Here is a 12,359-nt window from a genome sequence, read left to right as displayed (position 1 = left end):
TTTCGTAATTGGAACGGTAAACGACTCTGTTTCCCTTCACAACATACTTGACAGTTGGATTTTTTTATATTAGCCTTCATATCAAACGATATTCCGTCTACAGCACCATTTTTCATCTTCTGCAAATCATTACTATTAATGTGTCCCAATCTACTGTGCCACTGTTTTGCATCTGTAGTCTGAACTGCTGCCGCCAACACTTTCTCTGATCTTACTGTATTCAACTTATACACACCATTTTGTAGATTTGCTATTCCAATAAGCTCATTTCGTTGATTATGTATATAACATACATCACTTTTGAAAGAAACTTTGTTTCCTCTTGCTATCAACTGGCTTACTGACAATAAGTTTGTTGTTAGATTAGGTATGTATAAAATGTTGTTTACCTTAATATCAAACTGAGAATTATTCACAACAGTAGTAATCTGTGAATTTCCGGCACACACTACTGGCACAGTCATATTATTTGCAACAATAATTTCCTTCATATCGTGTACTTTTCTCACTTGCAATAAGTTTTCTTTGCTTGATGTCATATGAGCACTAGCCCCTGAGTCGATATACCAGTCTTCCCTATTAAATTCACTATGAAAAAAAGCAGCACTAAATGCGTTTACTTGCTTTTCTTTCAATTCAGGACACTGATTCTTAAAATGGCCAATTTTCTTGCACTTGTAGCATTTTATAATCTTTTTTACATTTTGCGTGTAATTTGAAGTTGGTTTTTCAAATTTTTTATTAAAATTTTGTTCTACCCTTTGTTTTTGTTTCGACCATAATGCAATTTCTGAGTCATGGTCACCTACCTCAGAACTCATATCAAGCAATTTGGTTTTTATGACATCAGAATTTATGGCAATTCCGGAATGTTCTATTGCCATAATCATCGGGGCAAACTTTTCTGGCAGCCCCGCCAACAGCAATGATCCGATCCATTCCTCATTAATTTCAAACCCTGTACCTTTTAGTCTTTGTGCAGTTTCCACTATCTGACTTACGTAACTTGTCATGGATTCACAATTATCAAGTCGAATGGATATCAGTGTTCGAAGTAGGCTGATTTTTCTTGTGAACCCGCTGTCATCGAATAACTTTTGTAGTTTCTGCCACAAATCCTTGACTTTGGTTTCATTTTTGATGTGCACATATAGCTTGGGATCAATGGTCATGACGAGTTTTGCTTTCGCTTTTCGGTCTTCGGCATGACTCAAATCAACCGGAATGGCGTCGATGTCTATGCCTTCCAAGATAAGAAAGTTTCTTGCTGCGAATGCCCAGTCGTCATAATTTTCGCGTCCTTTTAATTTCGGCACATTTAATAAATAACTACCTGACGACATTATAATTTATTTTCTGATACACGATAAAAAATTATATAAAATTATTTGAAACACTTTTGCACTGGGCCCATAACCTATTGAAACGAATGAGATGACGGTTGAGAATGAAGTACTTTATTTCTTGGTAATTGACTATGGTACACTACTAGTACATATTGTGACCACTAGATGCCGCTAGTATAAATTAAACTTATTATTTTGATATTAATAAATAAACATATTTTAACAGATACCACCACCCTGCCTGTTTCTGCCGTGAAGCAGTAAAGCGTTTCGGTTTGAAGGGTGGGGCAGCCGCTGTAACTATACTTGAGACCTTAGAACTTATATCTCAAGGTAAGTGGCGCATTTACGTTGTGGATGTCCATGGGCTCCAGTAACCGCATAACACCAGGTGGGCTGTGAGCTCGTCCACCGATCTAAGCAATGAAAAAAAAGAACGTAATTCTGCCTTTACATCGTAAACTAGTAAGAGGTATTAAATCAAAATAAACACGTAAGTTATGTGGCTACTAAGATACTAAACTAAAACGATTTTGACTGGTTATGATATTCGTTTATTAGCAACTGAGACTTAATCGCAGTTCAAATTGGAGCGTTGAGTTTAATTTTCTAAGCTCGGAGCGGAGTTAGAGACGATCTCTTCAGGCATAAGCTAAGGCAACCACGAAACTAATTTATTCAGCTGAGATTACGCGATAGGCAAATTTTGGTGTGAAGCTTCCTCGATAGTTTGACTCTTATATTACTTATAAACGAATATTAAAAATAAATTATGATTATATATTCACAACTAGCTGTACACGTCCGCTTCGTTGGGCATTTAAAATTAACATAATTATTTCTCACCCCCACAAAAATACTCATCATTAACGCCCCCGCAACTGGTGTAGGGAGTCCAACACTCATATAAATATTAAGTACATGTATTTTCTACATGGATACCAAGTTTCAAGTCAATCGGATGCATGGTTCAGTAGTTATAACAGAACATCCGTAACAACCACTATAGATTTATATAACTAGTCAGGTCATAAGTATTGTCACACAGTAAAAACTTTTCTTTTAGAATGCTGGCCACAAAAAAGTTTATTGAATTCGAATTTCGAATTGTTCATGAAAATAAAAATGTATACTTTTAGAATTTTACTCATTTTTAAATATGGAGTGGACGCTTAAAGAAGACCGTGTTGCAGTTATTGCGTTGCGTCGTTGCGGTTACGCGCCAATTCAAATTTTTAACATACTGAAAAATTTGAATATAACCAAAAGATTCGTTTATCGTACCATCAAACGATACAATGAAGACTCTAGTGTAGATGACAGGTTAAGAAGTGGTCGCCCTCGGTCTGTTAGGACTCCAGCAGTGATAAAAGCTGTGAAGGCGCGAATTCAAAGAAATCCCAAACGTAAGCAGAAACTGTTGGCCCTTCAGATGGGGTTAAGCAGAACCACGGTGAAATGGGTGTTAAATGAAGATTTAGGGCTTCAGGCATATCGAAGAAAAACAGGATATCGTTCGAATGCTCGTCTAATGGACCTGAGACTGAAGAGATGCCGCGCTTTGTTGAAGCGGTACGCGGGAAAAAAATATCGGGAAATTCTTTTTTCGGATGAAATTTTTTTTACCGTAGAATAGAGCTACAACAAACAAAATGATAAGGTGTACGCACACAGTAGTGAAGAAGCGAGTAACCGCATTCCGCGTGTCCAACGAGGTCAATTTCCATCCTCGCTCATGGTATGGTTGGGAGTTTCTTATTGGGGCTTAACAGAGGTACATTTTTGTGAGAAATGTGTAAAAACGAATGCAGTTGTGTATCAAAATACAGTCCTGACGAACCTTGTGGGACCTGTTTCTCATACCATGTTCAATAACAGGCACTGGGTATTCCAACAAGATTCGGCGCCAGCTCATAGAGCGAAGAGCACACTTGGTTATAATCTGTATATATAGACCACCAAAATATACACAAGAAAAACTAAATATATTTTTTAACGTTTACAATTCTATAATGTGCTTAGTACATAAATGGAAATTCAAAAAAGTAATTGTATGTGGTGATTTTAATATTGACCTATTGAAGAGAAACCCTATTTCTCTACGATTTGAGCATTTAACTTATAGCTTTAACATGAAAATAGGTACACGTGAAGTAACTCGCCCAAGTAGTAATACATGTATTGATAATATATTAAATAATGTACAAGGTAGCAAATGTGAAGTAATTGATCTTGCTATGTCAGACCACACGGCTCAGATGTTAACGTGCCCCGTCAAAAAAACGTTTACTCTTAGTCATTGGTATACAATACGAAGAGATTTTAGTAATGAAAACATAAAAAAATTTCAAACATGTTTACAAAATCTAACTTTTTATGATGTATTTAGTTCAAATGATCCCGAATATGCCTTTGACTCATTTTTTGAAGATTTTAAACTATTTTATGACCTTTGTTTTCCCAAGATAAAAATAAGAAATACCTGTGTTAAAAAAACAAGGTGGCTATCTAAAGGGATTGGTAAATGCTGTAAACAAAAGAGAAAATTACTTTGGAATTATCGAACCAACCCTTCAGAAAGTCAAAAGCAGATTCTAAAAAATTATAGTGCGCGACTTAAAAGAATTATAAAGCTAACTCAAAAGTGTCAAAACAATTATTATATATCAAATGCAGACAATAAATCGAAAGCTACATGGAGAATAATTAATTCAAGTAAGGCAAATTTTCCAAAAGAATATATAACACGAATAAAAGTAAATGACCGTATAATAACAGACCCCATTAACATTGCCAACGAATTTAATACCTTTCTTATTAATGCTACCAATACTAATACTGATAATGATATTGATAAAATAAACTCTCCGGTAAATCTAAATGAAACACCAGAAATTTTGATAAAAAATACAAGTAATAGTCACAGTACACCTCACTCTTTATTCATGAATCCTGTTATTCCGTACGACATCTTTTTGTTAATGAAATCCCTTAAAAACACTCATAGTTCTGGTTATGATAATATTACTACATCGGCAATTAAATCGGTAGCACTTATTATAAGCCCAGTACTTAGCCATATCATAAACTTATGTATAGAACATGGCGTTTTTCCAAGCAAACTAAAAAGATCTGTCATTAAGCCACTCTTTAAGAAAGACGATAAAGAAAACATTGCTTGTTATAGACCGGTATCTTTACTTCCCATTTTTTCCAAAATTATAGAGAAAATTATTTACGAAGCTATTAACTCCTACTTTGAAAAACATAATTTATTTACACAAGAGCAAAAAGGTTTCAGAAGAAATAAATCAATTAATATGGCTGTACATGACCTATTAAAACCTATATATTACAATTTAGATAATCGAACTCCTACTGCTACACTGTACATGGACATGACTAAAGCGTTTGATTATGTGGATCATAAAACCCTTCTAGATAAATTAAACGCTTACGGAATTAGAGGCAATGTCCATAAATTATTAAAATCATATTTAACTGACAGATATCAAAGGGTTGAAATAGACAACATATGTCCACTGAGTAGGACAGTACAAAGCTATCACTCAAATTGGATGAAAATGCAATTCGGTGTACCTCAAGGCAGCGTACTAGGGCCGCTCCTTTTTCTAATTTATATTAATGACTTCCCTAAAGCCATAGAACATCCGATGATTCTCTTTGCCGATGATAGCACCGTCATCTTCACAGAAAAAGAATTAAACTCCTTAGAGTCCGATATTAACACTACTCTTAAGCTAGTTATAGAATGGTTATTAAGAAACAATTTAGTAATTAACCTAAATAAAACAAAAATTGTCACATACCCACAAGAAATACAACACTCTTTGAAAATAGAATATGATGGGACACATATTGAAGAAGTGAATAGTACTAAATTTCTGGGTATTTGGATTGATAATGATATGAAATGGCAAACACACATTGATACAATATGTAAAAAATTAAACCAATATACGTATGCCTTGTATAAGTTAGCGAAAGTAGTAGACCAATCAGCTGTACTGACAGCTTACCATGCATATGTGGCGTCAACCCTTAGATATGCTTTAATATTCTGGGGAAACGCCACTAATACAGAGTACGTATTTAAAGCACAAAAGAAATGTGTGCGTGCTATAGCAAACATTCATGTACCAGACTCATGTAAGCCTTTCTTTCAAAAGTTAAAAATCATGACTTTTACATCGTTGTATATTTATGAGGTAGCGATTTTTGTCAAAACGAACAAACATCTGTTTGCAAAACCGCAATCTGTTAGGAATACTTTAAAGATCTCTTCGCTACCTCATAGAACTGCCCTTTATGACAAGAGTTTTTTTAGTATGTCATCAAGAATATTTAATAAACTACCTATAAAAATTTTGAAGACAATAGATTTACATGATTTTAAGCAAAAATTGCAAGTATTTTTATTAGATAAGGCTTACTATAGTATGTCAGAATATTTAGACGATAACTTTAGATAATTAAGTAGAATAGAGTTCAATAATTATAATTTAAGTTATTTTTATTTTTATGTAGATTATACTTACACCTAATATTTGTACGCTTTACTAGCAGGACATAGTGATACATTTATTAATATTAACTTATTAATCTTTGTTAACCTATGACCACAAATAATAAATAAATAAATAAAAAAATAAATAAAGACTGGCTGGCGGCGCGTGAAATCGGCTTCATCCGGCACGAAGACTGGCCCTCCTCCAGTCCAGATTTGAATCCGTTAGATTACAAGATATGGCAATACTTGGAGGAAAAGGCGTGCTCAAAGCCTCATCCCAATTTGGAGTCACTCAAGACATCCTTGATTAAGGCAGCCGCCGATATTGACATGGACCTCGTTCGTGCTGCGATAGACGACTGGCCGCGCAGATTGAAGGCCTGTATTCAAAATCACGGAGGTCATTTTGAATAAACTATAGTGTTATAAGAATCTATGTTTTGTTAAGTTCATTTTGGTATATGAATGGTTACATAATGAATAAACTTGTTTCAATTATTTTACATTAAACATGTGACAGAATTTATGACCTGACTAGGTATTAGTATAGATTAGATTATGTGGCCGCAATATATGTAATAGGCTTACAAACATTTTATTGTTTTAGCATCATAAACGTTTTTCACTTTCATGATTGATACTTTTAAGTAACTACGTACCTCTAACATGAATTTATTAACGTCTTCCACCATTAATGATTTATAAACATCGTTTAATAAAAGTGAAATCTGCAAAAAAATATAATTTATAGGTATGTATAATTACTGTGACTTGCTAGTCAACACGGGAAGGTACATAATCCTATTTTCTGCCTACTTCATAGTTATGCGTCCCGGCTTGAAATGTTGGACCACTTTTATGGAATACAATTGAGGCTTAGACCTCATGTTCCAAAGTTATGGTATTCACGTTGTGGTATGTATAGGCTTCGATAATCATTTCACATCAGGAGGGCCGTGAGCTAACCAGCTGCAAAAGAGCCATAAACATTCTGATGAGATAATGCTCATCACAATGTTTATTGCTGCGGCAAATAAAATTATCCATCAAAGAATGTTTTTTCTCTGTTTATCTTTTCAGCGAAAATGTCACTTTGCGTATGTGTAAATGTTCCAAACGTGTCGTGAGCGTTCCAAGTACATTTTGTGACAAATTACTTGGTCCCGAATAAACTCGTTTCATGTAAACACAAGACATTTTATCGTGTTATCGTTCTTGCTTTTTTATTTTGATCTCCAGGTGAAGTATTTTTGAATGAACAGATAAAGTCAGAGCGTTTATCTTTAGAATAGACTATTCGACCGTTATAATAAGATAATAATTATATTAAGATAATAGATAATATTAAGATAAGGATATGCGAACTAGATACTATAATATAATAATTCAACTACTATTTATACGAGTATAGTTGTAATCAGGCTGGAGTTTTAATTGTATTGTCATACGGCTATATTTCCAATACTGTCATAATATTTTAAACCGGACCAAATAACTGTAACATTAATATTATTATCTATTGTATTAAACATAATTTTTCAGATTAAATTTTATTTTACAGAGATATGCCTCTATGCTAAATAGTTCCATTCGCAACATTGATTTGTAGTATCTTTCATTATTTTCATATCTAATTCTCCCCTAATTGTTAGATAGGTGGATAGGATAGGGTAGATGTTGCAAGTTTGCCCGTGTTTGAATGGGGTTTTTCATTAAGGACGCTCGAACTTCGACAGCTCATAGCGGGCATCTTGGTAAAGCAATAGCTGTCAAATATGGCACGAACATTTATTGAGTCATTTCACCATGAAACGCTAAATGCTTGTCCGGCCTTCATCGGCCATTATTTATTCGAAGACATGCAAGGAGCCACGCTCACTGTTAATGGCGACTGATACCGGACGGTTGCACGTCATTTCGGATCCTCCCGATCCACTAACGGTGCTTTTAGGTACTTCAAGCACCGGTCACCGTTCTCGTCGAACCCGTCGCTTGCGACGAAGGTCTCGACGAGTAAATTAACCCTCAGACACAGCCCACTGAGTTTCTCGCCGGATCTACTCAGTGGGTCGCGTTTCCGATCCGGTGGTAGATTCTGCGAAGCACGACTCTTGCTAGGGTTCGTGTTAGCAACGTCGTCAGGTTTGAGCCCCGTGAGCTCACCTACTAGTTAAGGTTACGCTGGAATAGCCTCTCAAGGCTAACAGCTTAGGTAGGAAAAAAAAAAGGACGGTGATAAAAACACTTTTTGTGGCCTAGGATAGATGATGTGGATCTCACAAACATGTGGTTCCAACAAGATAGCGCCACTTGTCATACAGTACGGGAAACATTAAATTTATTGGATGAGAAATTCAAAAGCTCTGTCATGTCACGTGGTGGTGACACCAGCTAGCCACCGAGATCGTGTGACTTAACACCGCTCGACTAGGTTACGTGAAATCTCGACCATAACACGCGCTTTTCATGAAATTGAGCCCCATTTATGCGAAGATATCATACAAAATTGGTCCATCAGGATACACCATCTACAACGGAGTCACGGCGGCCATTTGGCTGAAATTATATTTCATACATAACATCATCGAATACCCTTTAAAATAAAATAAAAATTGAGGCAATATCACTTAAACAGTTTTTTATTTTATTTTTAAGTTCGAGCACTCTTAATGAAAAAACCCTTTACTACCGTCTGGCCTAATTTAACTATGAAACTGCAGGCCGGTTTATGTATACTTTTCTACCTCATGTTTCAAGTTGAACCAGTGCATACGCGTCTATGGGCTCATATAACGACAAGTAAGAATAAAAAAGAAGTAAAATGTATAATGATATTTTTTGTTGCAGAATTATAATGAGGGAGTATTCAACATACTTACTTTGACTGAACTGGACGAATGGAAAAATGTCGGAAGACGAAAGCTATGGGTTTTGCTCGGAAAGTGCAACCGCTTTTCAGCGGGTCTATATCCAAGCTCACGGCTACATCGCCCTTATCATTTGTCTTCTCGGTTCCGCAGCCAATTCTGTTAATATCGCTGTACTTAGCCGGAAAGAGATGACTTCGTGCACTAATTCGATCCTCACCGGGCTCGCCGTTGCAGATCTCTTAGTTATGATCGACTATATACCTTTAGCCCTCCACCTGTACACGAAAATTGGTTCAGAATTAAATCAAAATTCTTACGGGTGGGCCGTGTTCATATATTTCCACTCAATATTCAGCCAGACCTTTCACACAATATCCATCTGGCTAACAATAATGCTCGCAGTTTGGAGATACATAGCTATTAAGTTTCCACAAAAGAACCAAACGCTGTGTAACAAGAGGAACACGACATTGGCCATAATCCTCGCGTATGCTGTATGTCCAGTATTGTGCTTGCCTATTTATTTCGCAATGAATATAAAGGAACGTCTCCCATCAGATACTTCTAACGGCACGAACGTCACACTAAACTATACAAGTGCTGCAAATGTATCAGATCCGAAACAATTTATCATAGAGATGACGAACAATAACGATTTACTAACTGCCATATTCTGGATTTATAGTGTGTTCATAAAACTAATACCATGTGTGGTTTTATCTATTTTGAGTGTGTTGTTGATCATGAAGATGAAATCGAGCGATCGAAGACGACAAAAACTATTAAAAAAATCAGCCATAACCACTACTGAGGTAATTTAGTTGTTTTAATTATTTTTAATTAATTTTAGTGTTGTATTTAAATTTTGATAATGCAATAAAACGATGGCGAAAAAAATAATTAAGAATGAACTCCAAAGTTTTTTTTTTTGTAATGTAGAGATGAGGGCAATTCACAGAAAACAAAAAAGTTGTCATTTTCGTTATTGGACATTACTAAACTATATTTACCAATGTATATACTGTAAGACATTAAGGACTCGATAATAATTGAGTATGCAATTTCGAAAAGGGCACATCTCTGAAAATGTAAAATGTTCACGAAATGAGAAAAAACTGATTATTTTCTAAAGCAGTGTATAATTTAAAATATTAACTTTTGAGATATATTTTAGTGTTAATTAGCAATTGAAAATTACTGGAATTATTATAAAATGGGTGTAGGCCGTGTAGGTAAGCCTCAAAACTACATGTATATGAAAAAACGTATTTGACAAAATATGCGACATGTGCCCTTTTCGAAATTGCATATTCAATTAATTAATTCATCGAGAATTTCCTCTTTAAATTGTAAGCACTTTTATTTTCATGCACAGGGTGAGAAGGCGCGACTCAACGATGACGGGAAGAAAGGGGGAGGACGCACAGATCGAACGACCAGGATGCTAGTAGCACTCCTGGGACTTTTTCTCGCGACAGAACTTCCGCAGGCGTTATTTGGCTTACTGACTGCTATAGCGCCACATCTCTTCCTAATTTGCTACTACGCTTTTGGTTTGTATTTTTTCATTAAAAAATTTATAATACAATTTTTGTAAGTCTTTTTAAATTGGATCGATACTGTATATTAATATTGTAGATACAACAACGGTAGGCAGCGGCTTGACTTTGCCCCTGGCATTGCTGAAGTCCATGGGCGACGGTAGCCACTCACCATCAGGTGGGCCGTGTGCTCGTCTGCCTACAAAGGCAATAAAATTTTTTTAGTACGTATTATAATTATATAGCTAATTTTATTGAGTAGTGACGTTTATTCTTGGTATTACAACACAAGAGATTGTCGGGTTATGAGTAAGGGCGGGGGTGGGTGTTTATGCGACCACAACCTTCATAAATCCAGTGAAGAAACTGCTACATAGTTCGTCCATAGTATCCTGATCTAATTTTCCTACTTATTATTTGAAGTACAAGTGGTAGGGCATGACGTAAAGCCGCGATAGTGGCTTATACTCTATGATATTCAGATAAAAGTATTATAATAGCTTATGAATTTTCTATTGTAAATTTGTCGACTTGTTGAATTTTTGTTGATTTCTCCTTAATGAGTAAAAAAATTACATCTATTTATTATTCCTTTGTGCATCCAAAGGTTTCACGCGATTTTATTGAAAAAAAATATATATTACAAAATACGTTATTTATTTAATCGAAGTATTTTCTTTTATTACATATTATTTCTTGTCATCACGATAGACAATTATTTTGGCTTTTTTATTACTGTGAATCACAGCGTTTTTTGTGCTTGTAAATATTATATAATACACTTTACATTACGCGTCACAACCCGCTCCGAAGTAGAGATTTTAAGGAATTTTCTATACCCATTCATCAAAACAAGAATAACATGAACGCACGTATTCCTGTATGTAATAGTATGTACATACATACATGAAACACCAATTTTGTAGTGTTTATTTGTTTTACCAATTTAGTGCAAACTATTCAGTGATGTGGGTGAGCTAATGTCCGATAATGACGCTAATTCCTTGCTGTTGGATAAGGATTGACTTCCACCGCTACATTTAATTCATAGTTATTTATTTACACGCCTTTTTGGATTGCCTTGTTCTTCAAGGGGAAGTTTCATGTCCGAAAGCGATTAACCAAAAAAAAAACGCACTATGAGCTCGTTAGAAATATTTATTACTTGTTTATCTTTTCAACCACATGTTAAGTTCTCGTATTCGTATTCGTATTCGTATTCGTATTCGTATTCGTATTCAAATACTTCATTTAAAATCAAATCATACATAGTCAATTCTGTAATTTAACCCCTATTCCATAACTCCAACAAACATCGGTAAACGAGGTCAAGGTTTACTATCGGAGATCCTTGGTCAACGTTTTAAAAATTCAGACCACATTTAAATATAATTCTGAATTCCATTCAGGGTCTAAGTTAAGCTTTATCGGATTTAAGGCTTTAATTAAGTTAGTTCTTAAGCGATAGTTAGATTAGTTGTTCGAAACGAATTGGTACATAGTTGTTCACGTAGAACGACATCAAAAATAATTACATAGTAATTTGTTGGTTTCCACATCGCGGCTAATCGCTAACGACCTCACGAGAGTCGGAAAATTGCGGGATCGTATTTAATACAGATTAATAACACGACTTTAAACTAGTTAAATTTCCATGCCGTCTAATAAATGTGTACTATAATCGCAAAACCATGCATAAAATGAAATACAGAAAGAAAACAGCAAAGATATTTGAATAAATGATCTTAGGTAACCGAAGCGTTGTGAGTGAGTTTCAAATGTTCAAAAATTGATCGTACTTTTAAGATTTTCAGACAGTTATTGGTACTCGAATTCCAAAATCGAAACAAGGTCGAAACGTGCGCAAGTGCCTTCATGACATAACTGTGAAAAACCCCTCAATAATAAGAGATCGCCATTGATGCGACATCAAGGAACATTTTTATATTTCAATGTAAAAGCTTAAAGAAAACCCGATATATATTTCCTTCAACGGATTGTACCTTGTTTGGGGTCGTCATTAGTTCAGCTGTTCAATGAACCATTGTCGTAGCCCTCGAGCGGTTTGCCG

The 12,359-nt window shown here is 35.2% G+C and overlaps 1 protein-coding gene across 1 annotated transcript in view; it reads left to right on the top strand.

Annotated features, from left to right (window-relative positions):
• The window catches only part of msR (myosuppressin receptor), a gene marked incomplete in the record, with an annotated part of 51,499 nt that overhangs the window by 24,187 nt on the left and 14,953 nt on the right, over positions 1-12,359 (top strand). The window contains 2 exon segments of the mRNA NM_001043464.1: positions 8,725-9,559; positions 10,123-10,300. Coding sequence (NP_001036929.1) covers positions 8,783-9,559; positions 10,123-10,300 — 955 coding nt within the window.

This window comes from Bombyx mori, chromosome 10, assembly GCF_030269925.1.
Source record: "Bombyx mori chromosome 10, ASM3026992v2".
NCBI lineage: Eukaryota > Metazoa > Arthropoda > Insecta > Lepidoptera > Bombycidae > Bombyx > Bombyx mori.
The sequence above is the reverse complement of the archived record's forward strand: the minus strand, read 5'-3'. Positions and strand labels throughout refer to the sequence as shown.